Here is a 27,766-nt window from a genome sequence, read left to right on the forward strand (position 1 = left end):
CTTCCGTCAACATCTGACTGATCAGTTCTGACTTCTATTTGTTCTCTTCTCTTTATAAAAATAAAAAATAAATCTAACTTAGCTCCGTATACTGTGTTAGGTTATATGAGACCAGTCTTCTTTTTTTGATTGCACTTATGCTTTTTGTTGTCCTTATGCTGTCCCAATTGCTTCCATTGCTTACCCCACCTGTAAGTCGCTTTGGATAAAAGCGTCTGCTAAATGATTAAATGCAAATGTAATCACATAAAATCCACATTTATGTAATCCACATAAAAGGCAGGTGCAAACCCACAACGTAACCCAAACAAAACCGGATAATGAACAAAGGCAAACACAGGGCTCAAATACAACACAGAACATAATTAGGAAGAACAGAAACCGGTGCGTGACTAATTGCCTAATGAAGAACTCTTAGAGCCACTTCCTTCCTAAAGAACCATTTTCATCCTTCTCATAGAGTATTTGGGCATCCAAGAAAAGGAACAGGATAATTTGCTGCAGCTCTAGTAAACTGAAAAGCTTCTTCCCATTAGCATTGTACTTTAAAGTCTTGAATTTAAATATGTATACTGTATGCATACAGTATCAGGAAACGGATGTTTCGGACAGTTCGTTTCAATGATCCGGTTCAAAAGACCGGTTCACCGATTCTTTTATGCCCTTACATATTGACGTCATTCGCCAACAGCTCTCGGTTCATTGTGTACTGGTGATCTGAAACCACTCAGTATCAGCTGCTCATGCTCATTAGTTCTCTCTTCACCCCTCTTTACTTCAGAACTGTTAGAGTAACAGTATAATAAAATGGTTTATTTTAAGTCAGAGGCACTGTCAGACACGCCAGAAAGTAATTCAAGTAATTTGCGATTAAGTGCTTAGTGGAGACGTTAACAGTTTAGAACGATTCAGTCAAGTCGGAATGACCGGTTCACTAAAAAGAACCGGTTCAGAAGAATGATTTGTTCGCAAACTGGCCACCACTAGTCATAAGTGCTGAGTTTTTTAACAGCTAGCCTTAGCACCCAGTATCTTCTACTCTGACTTAACACGGATGAATAGCTTACCACAAATCTAGTAATATGTGCTAACAAAGTAAATAGGGTCAAAAAGGAAAATAGGATCAGCCAAAAAAGAAAGTAAAAAGACGGGACATGTGAGGAGACAAGATAATAAGATATCTGTCCATTGGGAAGAACAAAATCATTAAACATGAAACTTCCAAAAATAAAAATAGAAAAATGTATTATATTTTGACAACTAAACTCCAAAATGTTCCTGGTTTTCATTTCAGAAATCTGGATGCCACAATTGTGTTTTTAACATGTCTGGTGGTCATGGCAGACTTTTCTTTGTCATAACAAATTCATTAACATTGAAAACTCCTTGATAAAATATCAAATATTCCCGTAAATCAAAACTGGAGAAAATGGATAGGGTGATGCCTCACCTTTCTTTCATCCATACATGACATGAACGTGACATGAAATTTTACTGTCTAGGAAGGGGAAAGAAAAGAGGACACCTCAAAATGTGTTTCTCTTAAGAGAGATACAATTTTGTTGGCTCAACATTCTCATATTCAACTGCCTCAACTTTCATATTGTCTTTGCTGCGCATGAAGGCCCAATTAAAATTGTCTGTTTGTTAAAACATGAACCAGTATTATCTTAATCAAAACCATGAAAAAAAAATGCATATGAACAATAATCTTCACTTATACTCTGCAAAATGGAAAGGTCAATATTTTTTCCCAAGCTTTGTGTTTTTCCCCGATATGTCACATGCAGCCCAGCCTTCTTCTCCTTTTTTGTCCTCCTGTGCACCTCCACTTTAACCTTTGGCCTCATAGAGACATCATGTTGACCTCTGGCCCTCATTTTTCTCTCTGTCCTCAAATTTTTTTTCCCTTTCCCCCAAGTCACTCCCCTTTCCAAAAGGAAAGTTATTGCTCTTTTCTGTGATCAGCCCCCTCCATTACCAGCTGTATGCTTAGTTCCCCTACAGAAATGGGGTGTTTTTACCCACCTGTGTCTTGTTCTTGCTCTGTCTCCTACCCTAAAAAAGTTCTCACCCCTCAACTTTTTTTTATGTTTACATGCTCTAGTACAGCAGTTGTTTCTTATACATAACTCATTCCAAAGTCTCCGCATGCAGGGTCCAAAAGTTATTTTTAGCCACACCTGCCAATTTTAGGTGAATTGACCATACCAGCAATAAATATTTCAAAATTTCCATGAAACTACTAACATTATTTTTTTATAAATAACATTAATTGATACCATAATTATCTAACTATTCTTTGCTTGACAGACAATCGGGGACATACAACACAAATTATTGGGTCAGTTGCAGTTATATATACAAAATGAATCTGTCAAAATCTGTTGGAAAAACAACACCTTTAAAAAACTGTTAAGAATTTTTTTATTTTACTCCGTATACTTTTGGGAGCTTAGTGCTAGCAAAATTCTACATGTATATCCCTATGCATTCCTGTAAAAGTAATGGAAATTCATTGATTTTTTGATCTAAAAGTCATCAGAGAATCACAGTCAGTCTGTCTTTTCCATGTCACTTAAGATTGTAGTTCTTAAAATTTAAACCATTTAAACTAACGCAGTTCCAGCTAGCATCTTAGTTATATTTACTGACCAAAGCCATTTTTATTTCCATGTGGTACTGGACAAGTATACACTTTGGACCCTGTCTGCATGTATTAGGAGGGCATAAGACATGAATGCTATATCCATGGAGTTCTTTTACATAAAAATGTCATTTGAAAGGCTCTGGAATAACATATATTTACATGGCTTATTAAAAAATCTAACCGTGCTGATTGATGACACTATTCTTTTTCATATTCAATACATATTTAGTTAAAATTAAGATGGTATTTGTGTTAAGGGAACTTTATATTATACATTTACCTTATACCTATGTAAAAATGCAAGTATTTGTTATCACCAAATTGTTATTTAGTCTTTATGCTATATTATTATCTTCCTTGTGTTATGCCCTTTATAATACGCACATGCACGTGCACACACACACACACACACACACATATATATATTAGCATGATTTTGTCAGTGAAAACTGCATGGCATGTGACAGGAAAAGTGCATGAAGCACAAAAGTCGTTTTTTGATTGACCAGCACAGAAAAACCATTGTTATGTTTTCACCTTTCTTTATATTAATTATTTGGTCAAAGAAAAATATATTAAAACTAATAATAATACTATTATTACTTATATTTTTTCTCATGTTTGTATATTACATATGAATTCAACAATTATGTTTGTTTAATTATTTCAAAGAGATTAGCTCCAAGTAGGCATTTTCTTTGTTAGTGAATGTATTCTGGCATATTTTGGTGTGTCTATGTCTGTGTCTCACTCTTCCTCAGTTTCATTAAAAGCCCCCAAACAAACAAAAATACACAATAGCTTTTCAGTTCTACTTAAAGACTACATAATCTTATTTTCCATTTCTATATACATTGATTTATTTAGCACACAGTTTTATCCATAGCATTTAGCATCTTGTCTAAGGAGCCAATAATAAGACATGTCAAGGTTTATCATAGCAGTAAGAAATCACATTGTAAGGCAAACATAAAAACAGAAGTACTGTTTTTAGGATGTTAATTAGGCCATTAAATTAAAAGCTATTTATACATGTAGTGCACAGAGTGTATGTAAATGGTCAAAGGAAATGCATAGGTGTGTTGAGGTAAGAGTGTGAAGTTTCAGTTCCTGTCCTAAAGGCCGTGTCAGCAACCTATGGAGTGAGAGCAGGAGGGATGTGACAGATTCTGCGGCATGTATTTGATTAATCCATGCATACAGTATGCATGCATATTTTCAGCCTGTTCATTGTCAGGTAGGTCTAGAACACATGTAAAACTTTTAATAGTTAGGCTGTTCTTTACTTGTTGACCGTTGAGGGATTGAGTGTTGGTTTGCAGGTGCAGAGGTAGCTTGCACATGCTGAAAGGGGATAAGGCTGAGGTCACTGGTGGTAGGATGACTGGAAAGCAGAATTTTGGAGAATTGTGTTTGGGGAATATCTAACCATTAGTAATAATGGAATTCCAGTAGCTAAATATTGTTGTCCAGCTAAAGTTGTGGTGTAGTGTACCAAAATCTAGATTCAGCTGTGAAGAACATGCAATGCATTAAAGCAGTAGTGTCTTATCATAGATCACAAACTGAAATTGTGCAACTGTTGTAATGTCACTCGTCTTGCAGCTTTATGGTTCACTGAGAATAGATTACTTTAGGATTTTTATATAGGACATATAGGAGTGGTGATGTTGTAAGTTTGACATATCTGTCTTATTGGGTACTGTTTGTATTTTTGTATTGCTTTACATTTTGAACTCCAGATTCCTTCACAACATTTATCATTACCACAAATTCAGTTATTTGTAATAGTCAACATGAAATGATTTTAATTCCTTTAACCCTAATTAAACACACCTGAATAATTAAAAAAATAGTCTTCAGGACTACTTTGAAATGATATGCAGTTGTGCTTGAATAGTGTTGGAGCTAGAATCTCTATGGCCACTTCAGGGGCGGATTTGCCTATCCCTGCTTTATTGTTTACTTTAGTCAACGGTAGTAAATTATAGTGTATTGTAAACTATATGGAACTCGTCAACTCTTTTAAATAATGTAGTATACTTGAATATTTAGTCTGTTAATGCTAGAAACACATTTTACTACAGTTTACTATAGTAAATACAAAAGTAGTCCTATATAACTGTATTTTTTCATGTGGAGCTGATTGCTGGAACTTGTCAGTGACAAAAAAAGGGAAAGTCTTCAGAGATATTTGTGGAGAAAAAATACAGTTTGATGAGTATTAAGGTCAGCAGGGTGTTTGAACTTACGATACTGCAAGCCTGTGCCTGGTTTGAGTCTAAGAAATCCAGTTGCATGTGTAACTGATATTCTATGATGTTTCTTTTGAAAGATATTTTTTGTGTCACTAAGTCTCATTGAACATTACTAAAATAATGACAAAAACAATGTTTCTGACAGATTTTTCCATCCCCCATTAGCTCAATGGTATGAGATTAGGGTTGTCTTCTGTGGGCTGTGGACTGATAAGGATGTTGAGATAAACACAGCAATGTTTTTCATAGTGCCATAGAACCACAGGGTGCTACTTAAAAGATAATCAACCTAGGGAAAAAATCTACCTTTAAAAACAGTAAACACTTGCATTAGAGATGTATATGTTGAGTAAAATGTGTTTGTCTTTTGCACATAATGTATAGGATTAAAAAATATATTTTTATATATTTCATTAGTAACGCTACAATTATGCAATAAATTAAACGAGCAGTCTAAAAATGTACTTACCCTCATGTAATCCCTTGCTTTCTTATGACTTTCTTTCTTCTGCTGAACACAAACAAATTTAAATTAAATACTTTAATTGAAGGCTATGCCTTATGAATCATTAACAATTTCCTGTTCAATCCTGTTTATTTCCTGCAAAAAAAGTTTGTGTTCTAATAAGTAAATTAAGTAATATACATGTAGATCCCCATGAGGGTAGGTAAAAAGAAAAGGTTCATATTAGGAAAAATTCTTTCCTATTATTTTCCTATAAATGTATTTTTCTATTGTTAATAAATCTGTATGTACTATATAAAAGGTTTTGTTATTCTTGACGAAAACAGTGGTTTTTGATATTGATGGGATGTCTTTGCTAGCTGCATGTATTTTCAGCCTGTTGGAAGCCAAAATGCCATGACTTTAAGAATGTGAGCATTAAAAAGAAAGCATGTATATATGTACAGGGTGCTCTGCCCCAAATCATCAGTTCTGTAGAGCTTATTTACTTCATAGTTGGGGTTAGTCAAATTTCTTTTTAACCCTGTGTTTCATCTGATAACCAGTGGGGCAGCAACAGTCCTTTACAACTGCATACTTGCTGCCTGTGCTCTTGCTGCTGGCTTAAAACTACTGTAAACCATTCTATTAACTTTCTCCAGATATAGCCGCAAAGACATAAACAACCATGAAAGCTTGATTTTCACCAAAGGGGGACCTTTAGATAAGCAGCTTAACTTAAAAAAATGGTGCTAAACAATGCCATAGGAGAACCAATCTTGTAGTACTCAAGAACAGTCTTGGAGAATGGTGTGTATCCATCAGACTTTATTCCTGTTAAATTAGCATTTTAGAGGTTTTTGTTCAGTTGTTCAGGTGTTCAGGTGTAGAACGCTGTCGTCACTCCCGTAAATAACCCAACTGCGTGTGAAGAGAACAATATTGCAGGGATACTTCACCCAAAAATTATTTTATCATTTACTTACCCTCAGATTGTTTCAAACTGTATTCATTAATTTGTTCTGCAGAACACACAGGAAGATATTTGGAAGAATGCCAGATCACATTCACATTTACTGCCATAGTAGAGAAAATAAATACTATAAGAGACAGTGAGGCATCAGATTAGACATTCTTCCAGATATCTTTCTGTATCTCCGGAAGAACACACATATTTATACAGGTTTGGAACTATCTGACGGTGAGTAAATGATGACAGAATTGTCATTGTTTGGTGAAGAATACCTTTATGGACTCTGTCCTGACAACTGTATTCTGGTGCTATGTGAACGTGGCCTAGTATTGTTTTATTAAAGCCTTTATCATCCACATAACCTTTATGTTGCACAAAATGTTCTTCGTCGTGGAAAGGGTTATAAAAGATAACAAAGCAGTGGTTCTTTTAAAAACAAAGAAAATGGTTATTCTATGGCATTGCTGGTTAGAACCCTTTTAGAACCTTTATTTTTAAGTGTTTTTACTGGAAAAAAAACACACTACAGTATGTTTAAAACATCTAAGCTGCTTACTACTGACACTATTGAACAAAACACAGTTGAGATACTATCCTATTCAGATTATATATTGATGGGACTTCTTTTATTTATTAGGGCTTATTTTGATTATCAGAGAGACAATTGGAACTTTTTGGCAGACCATTTCAGTTATATCTCTCAGGCATTTTTCTATGGTATTACGAAGAATGGCTTACAGCAGTTTTAGTTGTCTTGCACCTAATATATTGTTTATTTATTTTTTATTTCCCACTTTCTTTACACTAAGTCACTTGGGTTTGCTCACACCTGTTTCCCTTACTTTATCCCCTCATGGAGTACATCTTCTTGGGGGTTACCTGTGTGCAGAGCTGTTTTAGAGGGGCGCAGTGAGGGGCCTGTATCAGTGTGCCTCTCTCTGTGTCCCTTCAGGTTACGGACTGGTGGTTCAGGAGGAGCTAGTCTCACCGGCCTCAATGCAGTACAGTCTGCCTTCACCATTGGGTAATGACCCATACTGGCAGGAGGTATCAAGCATGGATTGTGCACCCATCGCCACCACTGAAGAAGACACTCTAATGGATATGTCAGGAGTACAGATTTGTCCCTCAGGCAATAGTCATTTTGTTGTAGCTGTGGAGGACTCTTCGCTGGAATGCAGCAATGCTGATGACTCTGAGGCACTTCTGAACAGAAGCCCAGACCAATCCAGGAGTGAGACACCTGGTGGAAATGGACCTTCGGGGCTTTCTGGTCAGGAAGCATTAAGTGATTCCAATGAGTTTCTTGAGGATCTATCTATTGGGGCAGACTTGAATTGCAGTGGTGCAGGACTGAGTGGAGGGGTCAACATCAATGTTCTGGAAAGAGGTCAGGGGTTGGAGAGGAAGGAAGGGGCTGTAGGTGACAAAGTCAACAACATTAAAGACAATTCCAGTGGAGGGTTGCAAGAAGGAGCAGAAGTAGTCAGCTCAAGCTTAGAAGGTAGCCTATCTCTCATTTCAGGTCAGCAGCAAATGTTTCCTCGAGTGAGTGACTCCCCTGTGCTAAGAAGACGAGCAGATCTTACTGATGACAGGTGAGTTTCTTATTATGCACAGATTCTGTTTTTTTTTTCCAATAGAGACGCAGCTGATACGTATTTCTTAAAAAGGATCTTTGATTAATATTTTGTCTATTTTAAATGCCGTTAATCCATGTCTGTTATCTTTGAGACCTATGTTCTGGATTATTATTTTACCAAAAAATTAAGTCCCGTGTCCTGTTAGTATTATTTACTGCCGCACGTGCAGGAGAGGGTGACATTCCAGCAAATGACACAGGTGTGTTGCTAGTTCTGGTGACCAACGTGGCGGCGCAGAGGAGAAATCATTTGCCGGAACTCCCCCTTCTAAAATAACCTTTAGCATTTTGTTTACAGTACATGGAAAGACATTGCATGGAATGTATTTGTACTTCACATAAATTGTAAACCATTGAGAAATGTTTTTTCATTATTGTGCTTTTTATAATAAAAAAAACACAACTTTCTTGTTAACTAGCATGTGGCAACACGTTGTCACTCCCGACTTAACACGCCACATGTTGAGGTTCAGGCAGCTACCCACTGCATCGCTTTTCAACATGCAAGGCAGGTGCGATTTTTGGCTGATTCGTCTTGGTTACGAATGTAACCTCAGTTCCCTTTCTGTCTGTCTCTCGACGTTGTGTCGAACCGACAGAATGGGGATGGTCTTGAGAACCTATCATTTCTGATTGTACTTTTAAAAGACCAATGAACTTGGTGAATGGCATGGCATGCCAGTCTCCATCCTGTACATACGGGTATGAAAGGAAGCTGGCGTGCCCATTCATCCAGCTTTTGGGCTGCTTCAGCGGCGAAGCGTTTTGGCATGAAGGACACAACGTCTCGTTCCCTCCATCAGGGAACTGAGTTACATACCTAACCAATACGTTCCGTTTCCCTTTTCTCGATGTTGTGTCGAATTGACATGAATGGGGTTCCTATAAGAAACAGGGAGTAGTGGTGCGGGGCCCCATCCAGAGATGCACAGAAAGTGAGGGGAGATCACAGGTACACCAACAGCAGAACCAAGAGAGAGGAAACGTCAGACGGGACTACCCAAGGAGGGGACTGCCCTAGCTCAGTTATAGCGGTTCACCTCGTGAGGGAAACTCACCTATACTGGGCTTGAACTACATCTGCTCCTCCGGTTTGTAAATTCGAAAGTGCTAATTGATGGATGAAATGCTTATACTTCCCACCCAATGGAGAAACTAGGGAAGCCGGAATAGCGCACTGACTCACCTGATGAAGTAGAGAAGGTGCTTTGCAGGCATACACCAAGCCGGCTATCTGACTAACCTGTTGTGCAAGACACTGGCTCTACATGGAGGTTGTAGATTCTCTTGAAAGTTTTGGGAATATCCCAACCTGCAGATGTCTTCCAGAGAGACACCCTGAGCCAGTGCCCAAGAGGAGGCTACACCTCTGTAGATCTTGGGATCGGTACGAAAAAGGCGTCCACGATCCTGTGTGCCAATCTCTGTTTGGAGACAGCTCTCCCCTTCTGCTGTCCTCCAAAACAGACTAAGAGCTGCTCAAAGCTTCTGAAAATCTGCGTGCGGTCCAAGTAGAGGCGCAGGCTGGATACTGGACACAAAACGGTAATGGTTGGGTCTTCCTCCCCAGGGGGGAGCGACTGCAAGTTCACCACCATGTCCATGAAGGGAGTGGTGGGAACTTCGGGCATGTAGCCAGGCTGGGGTCCCCGCAACACATGGGAGTCGCCCGGCTTAAACTTTAGGCACTCCTTGGACACAGAGAGTGCATGCAGATCCCCTACCCTCCTAGGAGAATCGTCTTCATCGTGAGATGAGGTAGAGCAACTTCTCCTAGGGGCTCAAATGAGGCCCTTTCCAGGACCACATTGAGGTCCCAAAAGGGAGCGGTGCGCGGTCGGGGAGGATTCACCCTCCTCGCGCCCATCAGGGACTTGATGACCAGTTCGTGCTGTCTGAGAGAATTTTCTGCCAAAAGTGTGTGATGTGCCGCAATTCCGGCAACATTCACATTGAGAGGTTGCTCTCTAACTTTGCCTGAAGGAAGGATAGCAGGACACCGATCGCACAAATCTGTCTGGCCTGCGGGAAGAACAGCAAGGCGAGAAGAGGCGTCACTTGTGGGCTTAATGTGGCCTTGTGGTTGGGACTCTTGCCTGAGTGATCGTGCTCACGACTGCGCAAGGGAGATCACTCAGGATGTCCTCGTCCCGTTCAGGAGCCAGATGTGGAGGTTCCAGAAGTCAGATCTCGGGTGCCAGACCGTGCCCTTCCCCTGAGAAAGAAGTCCTCCATCAGGGGAATCAGCCAGGGGGGAGTTGTCGTCAGAAAAGTAATCTCTGAGAACCAAGTCTGGTTGGGCTGATAGGGCGTAACTAACAGAACGTGGCGCTGCTCTTCCCTGACCTTGCACAGGCTCAGTGGGGGGAATGTGTACATCAGCTTTTCCCGCAGCCATCTGTGTGCAAAGGCATCCTTGCCGAGGGGAGCCTCGGTCATGGAGTACCAAGGCGGACAATGGGGGGCTTCCAGGGATGCAAATAGGTCCACCTGCGCCTGCCCGAACTGCTCCCAATAAACTGGAATGTGTGGGAATGGAGACGCCACTTGCGACATCTGCCGTGAGAGGTAGGAACCTCCTTAAAGCCAAGCAGCCAGCAACTCCATACAATTGATATGCCATTGCAGGCGGGGACCCATCCAACTGCATGCTCGTGCACACAGCACCCCAGCTAAGCCCGGAGGCATCTGTTGTCACATGACGCGCCCTGAGACCTGCCCGATTAAGACTCCAGCCCAGAAAGGACACGTTTGTCCAAGGGGCTAGGGTGCGACGAGCCAGAAGTGATGGGAATACGCCTCATTCTGGTGTGCCACGCTCTCCAGGGAACTCGACTCCAATGCTGAAGCGGTCTCATATGCGTCAAACCGAGCGGCATGACTGCCGTCGAGGACGTAATATGCCCTTGTAGCCTTTAAAAATGTTTCAGTGGTACCGCAGACTGCTGCCCGACAAGGGTCAGACAGCACAGCATTGACTGGACGCGCTCTGCTCATGGTAACAGAGTCTAGTTCCATAACGAGATAAAAGGGAGGTGCTCAGTGCAGGGGAGAACTTGTTCTTGTCCCAGTTGACTTGTAGGCCAACTATAATTTTTTTATAAATATGTGTAGTTTCAAAGATATTCTGGAACACCTAACCCCACCCTTAACCTAACTACTTCTCAACCATATGTAACAAGGCCAAATAAAAAGACAGTCAGAGGGATTTATTGCACAAACTGACCGAAAACAGTATAAAAATATTTCAAACAACTCGTGTTGCAGACCTTTTGAACCGAAGCTGTGCGATTACATTATACTGTGAATTCTGTGTCCATAAACACCAGCTGTCAGCTCCCATTGAAACATAAACTGGAATGATAGCATAACTCAGTAAATCAAATTTGCCTGGCCATCACTTTCCTGTGTTGACGCTAATAGTTTTTCACGGAAAGCAACGGAGAACCCTGCTCACAGAAAAATGACGCCAAGAGGTACTCTGCATATTGAAAAGCGTCGCAGAGAGGCGATGTGACGAGTTGGGAGTGAGAACGTGTCGCATATTTCTAAACTAATCTGAGTTTATTTCCCAGATACTTTTCACTATACCCATATAATAAATAGCAAGGAGGCTTTTTATTAATTTGATTAATTTTAATACTTTTAATTCTTACCCCTTTAAATTTTGTCAAATTTCTCAGGTTAGGTGGCGGGTCCCTTTTGTCTTACCTCCAGGACCAGGATGTTCCTGGTTGGCACATGGCCCCAGAACCAACTCAGAACAGAATCGGGTCTTCACACTGCAATCCTAGACAAGCCATAGAATCGGTGATATCATCAGTACGAGCTGCAGTGGATTGTGATTCTCACCTAGCCAGGAAAGCCTTAATTGAACCGGTGAGGGACACAGGGCATTCTGAGATCATTCACATGCATTATCAGGGAACACAACTATTTGAAAAAGGACTTGGCTTCCCAAGCAGAACAGCTCGAGGCTGGGAGGACATGCATCTAAGAGAACAGGTAAGAACAGAGAATTTGGGAAAACAGTTGAAACTTGATGTAACAAAATAATTCCATTCTATTCATATATCCTCTCACATCACATATTCAGTTTCATAAAATTATCGGAAAACCCCCCAGATTTTCTTGGATCATTCCAAAAAATACTTATTATTTTGTCTATTTGATCACAGAAAAATGTTGCATGCAATTATATGTGCAATGAACTATGATTATATGTTTATAAAAGAGGCTGGGTGGATTTATGATGTTTGACTGACTGATTGAGGATCCAATAGAGTTTCACAGTTTAGTCACAAGCTCTTTTATTTGTTCACTAACATTTGCAAAACCCACAGACAGGCGTAAAAATATTCGCAAAACCCAGAGACAGGCGTAAAGGGTAACTTTTGCCCAAAACCAACTCCAATTTTTGGTCATTTTCTTCAAAAAGATCTCCCCTCGCATCCCCCCTCAAATCGAGCCCTGATCGCTTTTTTTTGTTGTTGTTGTGACTCACATCCGCAAACATATGTTGTTAGTAGACAAGGAAAATGTCAAGGTAAATGTGAATGTACTATATTTAAGTGCCTTGTCGGTGTCCTTGCTCGGTGGAGTCGCATAGGTAGTATCGCAGGTCTTTTTGCTTGTTGGTCTTCACACAAAGGCTGATGCTACCACACCAACTCAGAGTCATAGTTCAAATATGTGTGATTAGAACTAATAGAATACTGATAAACACAACTTTATGATTTGCAAAACAAAAGCCTGAAAGATGAGAATGGCCATCATATTGAAACAGTGATCTATTAGCTCTGTGCTTTTAAGTGCAAAAACTACAATGTGCTACAATAACGAGCAGTTAAAAACAAGCTTAATACAAAAGTGATCTTTAACAACACCAGGTAATAGTCCAGGCAATGGGAAAACAAGGTGAACACAGTATTGATCAGACTTGTGCACTACTAAAATCACTTCTCCTGTATTAATACATCTTAATAAAAATTCTCTATTTCCCTTAACATTCTAAGTAGGGCTGTGCAAAACATATTGATTCATCAAACTATTACAATATTTTGTTCCTGATCTACTACTACTTTAAATCATGTCATACACAACGGCCAAAAGTAAGTGGAAGTAAACATGGCAAATTCAATGTATTGCCATATATCATAAATGTATATCATTTTGAAATATATAGCAATGTATTGTATCGTGACCCATCTATTGTGATATTTATCTCATTATGAGGCACTTGCCAATACACAGTCATAATTCTTAGCAGATGTATTTATTATAAAACGTAAAGATCAACAGATGGCAAGAAGCTTGAACATAGAAAACACTGTAAATATTTTATTCAATTTAATGTTACATTGTTTAAAAGCAGCTTTACCAGAAAAAGAAAGCACAAAAGGGCTTTCCTGTAGCTCAGTGGGAAGAGCATTGCGTTAACAACGCAAGGTTGTGGGTTTGATCCCAGGGGATTGCACATACCTATGTATAAATGTATAGAATAATGCAATGTAAGTCATGTGCACAAATGTAAATTTATTGTAAATTTAAATTAAGTGTATAGAATTGAGAAGACCATAGAGAAGAGATCATCCTAATAAAAGCAATGTTAATAGAATTTGCAGAACCTAACGCTAATTTAATAACAGCAGTATCCATGTGAGCAAGCCAACATGGCACAATGGCAAGGAACCAAAACTCCAATGATAAATAAATAAGAGAAAAAACCTAGAGAGAAACCAGACTCAGCTGGGAGGGCCAGTGCCCCTCTGATGTTTTATAGCTGCACTCAAGTTTTATAGCTGCACTCAATCAATAACTTTGATTACAAATGTTTTTGATAAACAAGGAGATAATATTTGTGGGCATTTATAAAATTTACATTTGTTTAAAACTGTTTAGGTCTGACAACATATGAGTGTTTGGGCAGGGATATTAAAAGAGCCAGAATGTAACGTCTCTGCTACGACTGTTACCTCCCTTCCCTGATGGACGGGAGTCCTAAGATCCAGCGCCGACTGGAAGTGAGGGCACACTCCACCGGGGTGTAGCCTCCTTGTGGGCACTGGTTCAGGGCACCTCTCTGGTAGATATCTTCAGAACCTCGGGTTGGGCTATGCCTAATACCTTTGCGAGGTTCTACACCCTCCACGTAGAACCGGTGTCAGCCCAAGTCGTGCACAACAGGTAAGTCCGGCAACCGGTAGGGCGTACGCATGCGAGAGGACCGTCCCCCTCCTAGGTGGGTCCACGTGCTATTTCCGCCTCCCTTCTTCCCCTACTGGGTGAATAATAGGCATTCCATCCATCACTAAGCACCTCCTGCGGGTGGGCTGGGCAGAGCAGCCCTTCCTCCTTAGGCCGGGTATCAGCTGAGTTATCTAGCGTATAGCTCTAACCAGACCTAGTGCTCCAGACGTAGTATCCCCCAGCAGGGTGGTTCCGTCTGATGTATCTTAATGATTGGTTCCCACCTTGGTAGCCCATGACCATCCCGAGGTGCACCTCCACCTTGCGGCACTTCCTTCTATCCCCTGGCGTTTTCCAGAGGAACCCCATCTATAGGTTCGACACAACGTCGAGAGACCGACAGAAAGGGAAAGTCTGGTAACATCTGTTCCCTGATGGAGGGAATGAGACGTTGTGTCCTTCATGCCACAACGTGTGCCGCCCGCTGCAGCAGTCGAGAGAGGCTCTCAGGCTCCTCAGCCCAAAGGTGAATGAATGCAGCACACCATCTCCCTTTTATACCCAGAATTTCATTGGCCTTTTCAAAACTAGTCGATGATTGGTTCTCAAGACAAGATGTGTAGACAAGACAGGTTTCGCCACAACATATGGTTCCCTCCATCAGGGAACAGAGGTTACATCCATTACCAAGAGGTTTATTCTGTGTGGTTTGGCCGTTCATCCACACGCAAACGCAGTACTCTGTCACTGAGATTTTTTGAAAACTCCTGCCAGGGTGAAGATTTTTAGAAAGGAGATTTGGCGTATGACGTTGGAATGCATGCCGCTATCTCCTTTGTTTGATGTCATATTTCAGGCTTCTGACTGGCCGACAGGGCCATCACTTTATGGTTAGAGTTATATCGCCACATGTTGGTTTAGTATGCCTTTGATACTGCTTTATATCCTGTTTTTGTGTTTTCGTGTGGACACAGATTTTTTAAACGTAGAAAGAAAAACCAGTATGTGTGGACTAGGCCTTACTAACTAAGAGCAGTTTCGATTCAATACACCATGACATTAGCCATTGATTAAGCACAAATAATCTATTGAACCTTTCATTCCCTTATTGGTAGGTAGGATTTAGAAGTGCAATGTAAGCCCATGGTTTCACCAAGTGAAATTTAAGACTTTTTAAGACCTTTTTAAGACCATTACGAATTAAATGTAAGACCTGTAATACGACATAAAAATCACGCAATCACAAAATTGCTGGCAAATAAATGTATTCAAATTGAACTGATGACAGATTAAATGTATTATGTATTTTTAAACTAAATAAAAGACACAAACATTTTGTGTCAAAGTGTGAGTGCGTGTGCACTACAATAATCTCAGCTATTTTCCATGTAAATATTTTTTTACTTTGCCTCATGAAATCCGTTATAGGCCTAACATTCTAATACCATACTTTTCTGCCTATGGCAAAAAGATAATTCCCTTTAGCCATGTATCTGCTCAAGGTTACTTCCTCCCTGTTATTGGTGTTATAAAAATCAGGTTTATTAAACACAACCGCATTATTTTATGCAGAATACCCACCTAGAACAGTAACAAATAAGGAACAGTAAAGCAGACACCCTACTGTTCAAAGGGGAGTAGAAACGATGTGAAAATATAAATAATAATAATCCACTTAATACAACAGAAAAGTTCACTCTAATCATCGCTTTGCTGACGAAAACACTAAAACTTGACATTAAAATGTTTACTTAAATAAAAATTTTTACTTTCACATGTTTCACTAAATCCTCAGCTGTTACATGCCCCCTGAACTGGGAACCCATGTATCTTGACTGTACCTGCCAGTCCACCCAAAAACGTACATACAGGTCCAGCTGTTTTGTTTTGTTGGTGGTGAGATTCAAAATTTGGTCGAACATAAACACGAACGATCCCGTCACTTTGGAAATGAAGTCTCTCTTAATAAAATCCACTAGCCAAATCGCGTAATGTAGGCAGTTTTATCTTTCCCACACCTGAATGATTTAGCGATGTCAGAGTCCGGAAATATAATCTGAAACAATTCTCCAATTTCTTCAATAACATTATAAGACTGGTGTCTAGTCACGGTGTGAAGAACCAACAGAGCCTCCGCTCGGAGAGTTGACTCTGGTCCAAAAGCAACTCGATTTTTTGGATCTCTTCTTAGCAGTGTCGAGCCACTAGCTACCTGAAAGATTGGAACGTCGCTGGAGAGCGTCTCCAGCGCTCGCACACCCAACATTCCCAGTTTAATTGGTTTCTTACACATGAAGCAGTAGGCTTTGAAGGCGTTGTTGGCAATGGGCTTTAGCTAAGCCCTAAATTCATCCATTTCAAGCCACGTATTACTGAATTTACACTTCCCCATAGCTGAACAATAAAATCAGTTTTACGTGTCCGTGGTGCTTTTCGAAAGATACCGTATAACACGAAGCTGATTGGCAGCAAAGCCAGTCAGTTGCATGTTGGTCTCATTTGTAGTCTTAATATCGCTTATTGTATGTGCACTTTCGAAAGAAAGGACTACAACACCACGCAATCCAATGGGAGCTTGATGAACGTTTAGACGAAGCGTTACATCCGTATGAAAGTTAAGACCTGTTAGAATTTATTCAAGACCTAGAACACAATACTTTGGTAAATGTATGACTTTTTAAGGCCTAAAATTTAGATTTTTTAAATTTAAGACCTTTTTAGACTTTTTAAGACCCCGCGGACACCCTGAAGCCATTTAACACAATTTGTTGAATCACTTCACGTGGTATCTTCAAGTAAAAAAATGTTTGATTCTTGCTTTGCTTTGTGTATTTCCAAAACGTCAGACTAAGGATGTGTACCAATGAAAACATGCTGTCAGTGCATAGATTTTATTTGCCTCCAAATATTTATATATCAGCCTTTTCTGAAAATGACTTTTTATTTTGAATTTAATGAATTTATTTTAAGTTAATCCATGTTTATAATAATGATGAACTATGTATTCCTGAGGCCATACCATTTGACATGTGTACCTAAGAATATCTGACAATACCCTAAAATGTTAATAATCTCACCCAACCTTTGCATGCAGCAGTTAGTGTCACCAGGGGTTATTCTCTGTAATTTAATTTCCCATCACATGTCTTCTTGCACAAGTTTAACAAAATTGCTCCTTAAATGGTGGTTACACCACCTTGACAACTCATAAAATTTAGTTTCCCCAAATTAATTGTAATATTCAACAATGGTTTTCCATTCACTTTTATTTAATATTAAATATATCGAATGTGAGATTATGCCAAGTGAATTAAATAGAAATATGCATTGTAGCTAATCATTTTAAAGCACTAATGTTGTGCAACATCATTATTTGATCTACAGTATACTGAGCTTTAACACTAATGTTATGGATACAGCATCACTTTCTAAAATTGTTCTGAATTGTTTTGCTAGAATGGGTCACAAATCATGTCACAAACACCTTAGCTATTGACAACGGACTTTGAGAACCTCTGGTATAAATAATAAAATGAGTGTCCAAGGCCCTTTAAGTTATGCTGGAGTGGTATATTCACAAAGACAATTCTGCAATTTATGTATTTGTGTTTGGTTAGAAAGAGAGATTGGTTTGCCTTACGACCTGTTTTATACTGGCTACTTCCTGTTTAATCTCATGACACAACATAAGCAAATGCAAATCAGCGAATAAATAGCCTATTGGCCTGAAGTGATTACAGTTAAAATGTTAGTAAAGTTTCCTTTTAGGCCAGGGGTGTCCAATGTCGGTCCTGAAGGGCCACAGTCCTGCAGAGTTTAGCTCCAACTTTGTTTAACACACCTGTTTGAAGTTTCTTGTCTGCTTTGTGAGACCTTGATTAGCTGTTCAGGTGTGTTTGATAAGGGTTGAAGCTAAACTTTGCAGGACAGGCCCTCCAGGACTGACTTTGGACACCCCTGTTGTAGGCAGACTGCCCTTAGGCAATGGTTTACCCTCTGGAGTGAGAGCTTCAAAGGGTTAAAGGGTGTAAGGGACCAAACACTTGAAGTGCTCTTCTGCGTCATCATCCCGTGCGCTTAAGGAGGCGCCTTCACCATGCAAAGAATGTGTGCGAAGAATCATGGGGGCGCACAGTGTTCATCAGTTGTAGCCTTTGAAATCCTTCATTCAGAAGGGCCATTTAAAATGCCCAGTTATGACAACTTCGGTTTGGAACAACGCTTCAATATGGCACCATGATTAGTTTCACTCCAAAGTGCCCTTCGGAGAGCGATATATCCCGTTTGGAATGCACTGCCTGGCTGTGACTGGCCAGTGGGCTACATTTTGGACACCCCTGCCCTAGATGGACACAACCTTATGGTTTCCATATATAGATTGAGTCATCGAAACAGCTGCCGCAATAACAAGTGTGTGGCAAAGGAGCGCATGGATTGTGAAGAAAGGAACGATACCGAGATCATTGTTTATAATTTCTAAATTAGAATTATTTGAAATATTGTTTACGTGTTTAGAAATTAAACATATCACTTTATCTACTTCTCCCTGGTATGCGAAACATAAAGGAATATTTTACATTACAGTAAATATGAGTTAATCAACAACATAATTGTCTTGGTTTGTAAAAATACACAAACAATTGTTGAGAGAAATACACCTGGATACATGACACATCCTTAGACTTGTTATAATTACTACTGCTATAAAGATTTAAAAAATAAAACTGAGAAACTAAGATACTGCTTGCAGCCCATAGAGGATCCCTTGTGTGTCAATAGCTGATATTAAAACTTTTCTTCTGAGTGAAATTCTCTAATATTGAATTTTATCTCAGGAAGATACTTGTTGGATAAAGTTGTAAAATTTTGTCAGCTACATGTGAGCACTGGCACACTCAGAGTCAGAATAATAGTGTAGTCCTCACATTGCTGGTATTTAAAGCATACAGATCACATGTGCAACTTGACACTTGCATAAGGAAGATAAATTTGGAATGAGGTCAGAGAAAGACAGGACTGTCTACATTCGCAAGACAGCTGAATGAGGGAGGAAATGAGAGCAAAAGGATTGGGCTTTGGTTAAAAATCACCTGCTTTCTTCAAATGAAAGTTGTGGAAGAGTGGATTGCAAGCCGGGGAAGATAACATCCTCATATTTCTGAATCTGAGGTTTTTTTTGTAGAGTGTGTATCTTTTTGCATTTGTTACACACATTCACCACACTATGTGGGCAGTGGTGACTGAGTTGCTTTTCAGCTTTGTGCTGTTAGCCTTTTTGGTGATCAGCTGTCAAAATGTCCTGCATATTGCCAGCAACTCTGTCCGATCTGTACTTTCTTACATTCACACTAAACTGGATCGTGAACTTGGTGAGGATGAAGGGGTAGCTGATGAAGAGGAAAGTGTTACTACACGTGTGGTTCGGCGCAGGGTTATTCTGAAGGTACAAAGAGGGGGCGGGGGAAACAATAGAAACTATTTTGACAAAAAGCTCCAGTAGAAAAAAACTAACTTGGTAATTACCACTACAACTTAAATATACAGAAATGTCAAAAGTGGCAGTAGTGGTGTCTGCTTTATAATGTCTGGAGTTTCAAATATATTGGTCTGGAGGATGCGGTTGAAGTGACATTGTCCTGTAAAAATATTGTAATATGCATTTGTAATTACAGTTGGAAATTTTATTTAGCTCAGTGAATTTTTAAGTATTTTTTAATAATTTATATATCTGGGGTCGGGAAGGATTTATACAATAAATCTGAAGTACTTCTAGCCTTCAAACTTTAGATACACATGCATATTTTACTTTTTTTTCTATCATTTCATTCTTCATTCTAGATGCGGGGTACATAATGGACTGTGTCACTCATTAAGCTTGCTTTTGTCATATTTCACTCAGGGTGAGAAGGCAGAAGATCTCGCAGGAGATAATGTAAGCGAGGAGCAGTTTACAGACGAGCATGGCAACATTGTCACCAAAAAGGTCAGCTATCACATAATCCATCTCCAACTCATTAGCATGTAAAGTCCATCTCAGAGGCCCACAAGAAGATGTTTAAGTAATCTTGTTTAAGATTAGCAAACAAATGTGATTCATGAAACACACTTTACGAAATTTGGAATGGAGTCTGTTTCAAAACCTAGTGATCTGCTGAGGTTTAGACAGAATTTACCATCAGTGTTCCTCTCCTGTAAATGAGCTGCCTTTGGATTGAGTTGATTGAAAACTTTAAATATACTTACCTGTAAAAAAAAAAATTATTTGACATAGCATGGTAACATTTTACACTTAGGTATTTGTATTTGTTACCATGAATTAACTAATATACATATCAATATTCCTACATTAATCATTCATCTTAGTTTATCCTAATTTAAAAATGTTTCAATACATTTTTGTATGTCTGATATTGTAACTGTTTAGATAATATTAGGTAATGCACAATGAGCTAACAAGAACAACTATACTGGGATTAACATTACACAAGATTAATAATTAAAACCCATATTGTTCATTGTTAGCTCGTATTATCTAAAATAAAACCTTATTGTAAAGTGTTACCCTTAAACATTTATCAACTTACTTAAAATACCAACTAACTTTAATTGCACAGTTTTATATATTTTGTTTACATATGACTTACTTTATCTTTAACGTTTGAATCCAGAGAAACTGGCACTTTTAACCGGTGTAATATCCCTCTTCTTTGTATAAAGAGGGACACCATCCGCTTTTACTAATCATAGGTCATACCTACAAATCTTCGACTTCATGCAGGACTTTTCAGATCAACCTGTGAATGTCTAAGTATTGTGAAAGCGATTTCGAAGCAGTACGGTCTCACAAGACTTTAATGTGATATGCTGATTGATCTGCACAGCGCCGCATGCATAACCCCCTAGCTGGTTATAATACTTTATTTCATTACATTGATACCTCAGTGGAGGTAAGGACAACTAATTCCATTATTCCATGCCCCTTCACAGCATCATTAACCTATGCTTTATTGTTTAGAAACCTATAGCAGCGAAAAAGTACATATTGTGCATTTATTCCTAACTTGCTTCAAAGTCTGCTAAAATCACCGCTTACCACTTGCTAGGGCGGGGTATCGAGTTTGATACATTAGGCACCGACCGAATTGCCTCGATACCATCGAGTATCAAAAAATTGTCTTGTCGTTCCATATCAAATTTCGATAACAATAGCACACATACAGTATTTGCGGCAAGATAATTGGTGCCAAAACACGACAAATCTGATGAATGACTGCAAAATGACCGAGCCGGTAACACCTCCTGCAACAGAGCGTTCTTCAACATGCCAACCACACGATGAAGGCAACAGCGCTATGACTGGGACATCGACAGGTGAGCATAACTTTTAGCAAAAAACATTCGTACATTGGCCCATGCATGTATACTAGTTAAGTTATTGCTTCTTAACTTAAGTTAACGTTTCTCTGCTCTGTGATTGAGTCATATGAACTTGGACCTACTTAACTGTTTGGGTGTATGGCTATAAATAGTCAGCTACATCTTTGCTAAAATGCTAAAAATAGCAGCACCGTAACTGTGACTCCAACAAGTAACTTAGATGAATGTTTAGCAAACAAACAAACACACATGACTTGTATTGGTACATGCATGAGTATTAGTAAAGCTGTCTGATGTTCAGGCACCATCCACACCCTCAGAGCTTACATTTTCTACTGCAGGAGCAACACAATCTCATGGGAATTTGTGAAATTGTCATGAAATGTAAATCTAATAATTCGTGTTCATCAACACGAATTTGCTATTTTTTTCGTGACACCAGCATGACAATGTTTCACTACACAGACCACCGCGTGTTTATTTACATTTATATTTTTCTAACCTGATATCAAAAGAAGTCGGAAATACTTTCGGAGTTGGCTAACCAACACCTGACCTCAACTCAAATCTTAAAATTACAGCCGCGAAGGCTAATTTAGGTAAAAATGCTAGTTTCACGAGGTGGCAAAGCAATGATATACGGCTCCCCTAACCCCACCCCTAAACCTCACGTCACAGGGGGAAAGTCATATCATAACAAAAAAAATAAGATCGTAGGAAATAGGAATTCACCTGAATGAGCCACCTTGTAAAATATGCATGAATTCCCATCAGATTGCATTGATATATATTTATACATATGAAAGATATGCCGTATTCAAGTACTTTTGATGGAGAAGTATTGATATAGAACCTTTTTGTGTGACACCCAGCTCTGCACTTGCATGATCATTAAAGGTTATAGTGATTATAATTGTGTTTTAAAATGGTAACGTGTTATATACATCATTATAAATAATACAATTAAAACCGTTTTGTCGTTCCGTGTCAAATCAACAAAATCTTGATTATTTTCCTGGCTTAAATTTTGTATTTGTTTTATATTTTTACAGAAGCAAGACCAACGTCAGTAGTGATGAAAGCCAAAATATTAAATGTCACCAATGAATAGTAACGGAGTAATCCACTAATTTGTAGAGGGAGGTAAAAGTGAATTTCACCTGCAATTTGGAGCCATGTTCGTGGGGGTTAACATTACACAAGAAACATGCCAGCATCATTATTTAATTTTTACTCAGAGATTGGTATATCTGTTAGTAAAATCTGTTAATTTTAGAAATCCTTGCTGCTTTTTATGCCAATGGTGACAGTTAAAAAGTAAAGAAAAATCACTTGTGTGCTACTTTGTGTATTGTATGCCTGTTACTCATGAAATGTCGGAGACCTGATTGTCCTTTTACATTCTTGTACTTTACCAACCTCTTTTAGGAAGTACATTTTGAAGGCACTATATGGTTCAGTACTAGAGATATGGGTATCTAAATGTGGCTTCTTGAGAAAACACATTTTTAGTCATCAAATGTAGGTCATTTTTTCAAAAATCTGGTACTTCATTTCTTTTAAAGGGGAATGTCTGAAGAACAAATAATGTTGAAGCTAGAAATTATTTTTTTCCTTTTGGTGAAAGGAAGGTGGCAAACATTTACATCTGTAATGGGTTTCAGAAAGAAATGTGGCAAAATAGCTCCATAGTGCCACCTAAAAAATGTCAATAAAGCACTCATGTCGTCCATAGAACAAACTGTTTAGATTTTTTTGTGGTTTATTGTCACATCACACCCCTTTTTCATGTTCAAATTGCTTACTGCTACAACCTTAACACATCACGTATGGTTACGTCAGGGTGTAGTACTTCCAGTTGTCATACATTATAAACTTTAACACTACTATTCTATATATCTTCGATACTTTAACCCCCCATAACTTTTTCAATCTTCTGGTCTTTTTTTGTATTAAAATGTTTTGAATCATATTAAAACACATGCACATTACAGTACAAATTAAAACAATTCCTAATAATACTGAAACTCTAAAACAAAGCGGTGGGAACAAATATCTCTCACGTCAGATCGGGGGCGTAGCCAGAATTTTATGTTTGAGTGGACCTGTCTGTAAATGAGGGGGCCATTATGTATACATATAAGTTTCTATACATGTAGATATTTATAGGTACTAAAATGATACACCTGTATTATACAGATCATTTCACCGTTGTAGCATACATAAAAATATCCTAGCGACTCTTAACCTGGTCCTCGCGTCCCCCCTTATTTTGAGTCTCTCTCATTTAACACACCTGATTTAAATCACCAGTGCTCCATGAATGAACTGTGTTCCGATTGACATGATCCCTACACAGTGTTCACTGCTCTCTACTCTCTGCACATGAAATCGGCTGAAGTTCGATTCCGAAGTTAACGTTAGTAGTTACGTTTTGTGCACTTCAATACCCTCTACATCCATTTTGCAGGGCTTTTACATGCGAATTGAACAAACCTCTCGAGCAGTAAGAGACCCATACAAAATATGTGGAGGGGAGTCGTGAGGACCAGGATTAAGAACCGCAGTAGCTCGGCGGCTACCAGTCAAACAATTGTCTTACCTTTTACATTACAAGGCGGATTGTTTGAGGGTGAGAAAAGTCTACAAAAACAATACAAGAAGTTAAATGCAGTGTAATCGTTATTTTTAGCAGTCTACTCATTTTCTTCTTGCTCATCTTTTCGTAATTTAAAACAGAATATTGTGTGGACCCGCCATCTCAGCATACAAATTCAACTCTTGGCGCAAAAGTCAAGGCACTAAGCACAACATGTGACATATTTAAACCAATAACTTTGAAAACAGAGGGGAGCACTGATTGGTCGATCAACCAGAGTAACAAATTAACAAATCCTTAATTTTTTTTTAACCAATCAAAAATCTGAGGGGGCCGTACATGTAAATGAGGCGCCCTCGTTGCTACGCTACTTCGTCAGGTCACTAATGCACGTCTGCTCAACAAATATCAATAACAATATAGACATTGACAAATAACAGCACAACATATAACAACCTGTTCACCACAAACAACAAAAGAACAACACAAGAAAGATCCTATCTGCAAGCACATGGGCGTACCTGCTCCTGAGCTGATACCTGCGGGATGAGGACTTCAACTTTCTTTTACAGAAATTTTTCACTGACATGGCAATAAATGCACTTCTGTCAGGACCACTGCCGTAGCAAACAATAGCAATGTTTAAGGTTGGCGGAATAAAACTGGGCAAACTATCTGTCTTTCCATGCAGCCTTGCACAAACAGAGCAGGAGTGCAGCAATAATAATATCCCCCACACGGCGAACCAGAACAATTTTCAAAACAGGGATATACATCCCTTGCGCAATACTGATATGAAAAATGTACATAAAGGTCATAATCTAAAAGAGAATCCATATCTGTTAGAAAATCAAATGAATAAAAATCAGAATGCATACACGTTGAAATTAAAGGTTGCCTGATGCATTCAGATGAAGAGGAGTTGGGGATGGGGGGTGGGTTTTTTGAGCGTGGCATGATTAAAACGCTGTAGAAGAGCTAAAAGAAGGCAACTTATATAGGATACAGTCTAGTAGGCTTTGTTTCACTATTGGTTGACACTGATTAGCTGCACTTGATGACATCTGCTGAGCAAGCTTGACTAACGTGCCTGGCAGAACAGATGCTATATGCTTGATATTTATAACATGGTTGCGTGTCCCGCGGAGAAAAAATGTACATAATCAACATGTCAATAAACGAAAAGTTTATTTTATGAGGTTTTGCTCTAACAATTGCCGTGGTGTATGCTCCAACTCGCCAAATCAGTCGCCAGTCAGAGCCTGAATCAATATCTCACAGTACATATCAGACTGGTTTAATGTAGTCACCAGTACACAACCATTATAGCATTAAAAGCAAACTGCATAGTATTTTTTTATAGACAAATGACAATTTGATGATTTGAGACCATCTAGCAATGAATGTAACACCCATGCGTTTCTGAAACACATCAATAACTTGTAGAAAATACAATAATCATTAACAAAGCAAAGAAAAACTGTCATTGCATTTTTATGTTCCCTGGTTTTCTTTCATTCTTTTCACAGTGATTATTATTTGTTTCATCTTCATTATCTCTTTATTTCTTCTCATGCTTCCTTCATAATCTTGCCTGCCCTTGGACATTGGTGATGTAGATTATAAGGAAGGTGGTCCGAAGAGGAAAGGAGGAGGAAGGGGGTCAGGAGCTCATCACAGAAGGGATGCTACAGGAACACATTGAGACAGATGTTGATGGAGAGCAGTACATGAGCTATGCCATCCTAGGGCGTGACAGCAAGGTGGGCTTAAGTTAGCAGGACTTGGCTGAATTGGGTTATCTGTTATAAACAAGGACTAGATATTGTTATGATGTTATTTTGAAGAAATTTACGTAAATTTAGATAGTTTTCCAATCATTTTTGTTGTTTTAAATAGTAAAAAGAATAGTTACAGATTAGGCCGATGAAAGACTTCACATTCTACATATTTACGCATTATCATGGCCACATAAAAATCTTACTAACGCACGTATAAACTGGCTACCTCCAAGCAAATGAACCATTCTTATCGAATAGATAAGGATGCATTCGCAATCCCACGAAATTCAAAAATAAAATCTAAACAACCACATCTCTCACAACATTTAAAAAACGACTTTAAACCCATCTTGTCTGTAAATACTTGACAGACAAATGGGAAAAAACTCTCTCTTTCTCTCAACAGGTAGTGGTCTAGCTTTTGTTGAAACCAGTTACTTTGGATTGGCACCTATTGTATTGTACCTATTATCGCTCCTGTATAACATATAGCTTATTGCTCCCTAAACTCTTTTTGGATAAAAGCGTCTGCTAAATGACTAAATGTAAACTATACTTCAGCCTTAATAAGTTTCCATGATGACAAATGACTAGGCACAGAGAGAAGTGGGCGGGGAACACAAACTGGGCTTGTTACTGTCAAGTATCGGTTGGTTTCACCATGGACTCCATTTCCCAAGATCCTGGGTGATAGGCAACAAGTGAAGGTGTAATCAGAGAGGACCTTGGGAAATGGAGTCCATTGTGAAACAGTCAGTGTACTGTGTGGCGACCTCGGCTGGCAGGGAACAGATACGACACAGTTACAATATCCAATAATGTTTTTCTCGTTGACATATTTTCTAATAATAATACTAATAATAATAATAACTTCATTTTATATAGCGCCTTTAAAAGTAGCATCTCAAAGCGCTTTTTATAAATAACAAAATAGAAACAAATAAAAATAAAGATACATTTGTCCCATCAAAGCAACCCTAAAAAGTACGTTTTAAGAGAAGTTTTAAAAATATTTGCTTCTAATCTCAGACTACAGGGAATTCCTTAATTTTGGGTCCAGTGAAGAAAAATCTCTGTCACCCATAATACTTAATTGAGTTGCAGGAACGGTTAAAACACCGACTGTGGTAGAACGGAGGTTTCGTACAGGGGTGTAGGGTACTAAGGGCATGACAGATATTGAGAAGCTGAATCAATTTCATCAGGAGCATTTTGAAATCAATCCGAAGTTTGACAGGAAGCCAGTGCAAGGTTTCTAGGATAGGTGTAATGTGAACTCTTGTGCTGTTACTCGTCAAGAATGGAGCAGCAGAAGTCTGTACCAACTGTAGTTTACTGAGGGTGACTTTTTAGACTCCAGCCAACAATGCATTAAAATAGTCAATTCGGAAAAAAACTAAATTGTTGATTAACTTTTATAAACAGACAATGTCATCATGGGACGTTATCTGGCAGTATTTCGGAGATGAAAAAAGGATACTTTAACTCTGTTACGAACAAAAGGATCAAATGTTAAATCAACATCAAAAATCTGTTAGTTTGAAACAGTATAACGGAGCCATCCACAATGAGGGCTAAAGGCTCAGCTTTACGTAACTGGTGAGGTGAACCAATGAGCATCACTTCAGACAAACAAAATTATCAGACATCCATTTTTTTACTCAGGGATAGATTCTGAAAGAAACAGCCGCTTTGAAATCAGATTTGAATATATCTATATCTGGGTCAATGGCGGTATTAGGCCCTTTTTAGGGGAGCTAAAGCCCCCCTAAAGTTCTAGCTAAATCCCCCTAAAATATTTTGAGTAATAATGTAATCCGTACAAGAATTTGAGATCGCTTTATAGAGAATA

At 38.8% G+C, this 27,766-nt stretch overlaps 1 protein-coding gene across 1 annotated transcript in view; it reads left to right on the forward strand.

Moving 5' to 3' along the window:
- Positions 1-27,766, forward strand: part of ank1a (ankyrin 1, erythrocytic a) — a 189,045-nt gene that overhangs the window by 150,335 nt on the left and 10,944 nt on the right. Inside the window, exons 40-43 of the mRNA XM_056745123.1 lie at positions 7,279-7,924; positions 11,652-11,973; positions 20,057-20,140; positions 25,753-25,896. Coding sequence (XP_056601101.1) covers positions 7,279-7,924; positions 11,652-11,973; positions 20,057-20,140; positions 25,753-25,896 — 1,196 coding nt within the window. The remainder of the gene's footprint in view (positions 1-7,278; positions 7,925-11,651; positions 11,974-20,056; positions 20,141-25,752; positions 25,897-27,766) is intronic.

The sequence above is a fragment of the Triplophysa dalaica genome, chromosome 4 (assembly GCF_015846415.1).
Source record: "Triplophysa dalaica isolate WHDGS20190420 chromosome 4, ASM1584641v1, whole genome shotgun sequence".
NCBI classification, from domain to species: domain Eukaryota; kingdom Metazoa; phylum Chordata; class Actinopteri; order Cypriniformes; family Nemacheilidae; genus Triplophysa; species Triplophysa dalaica.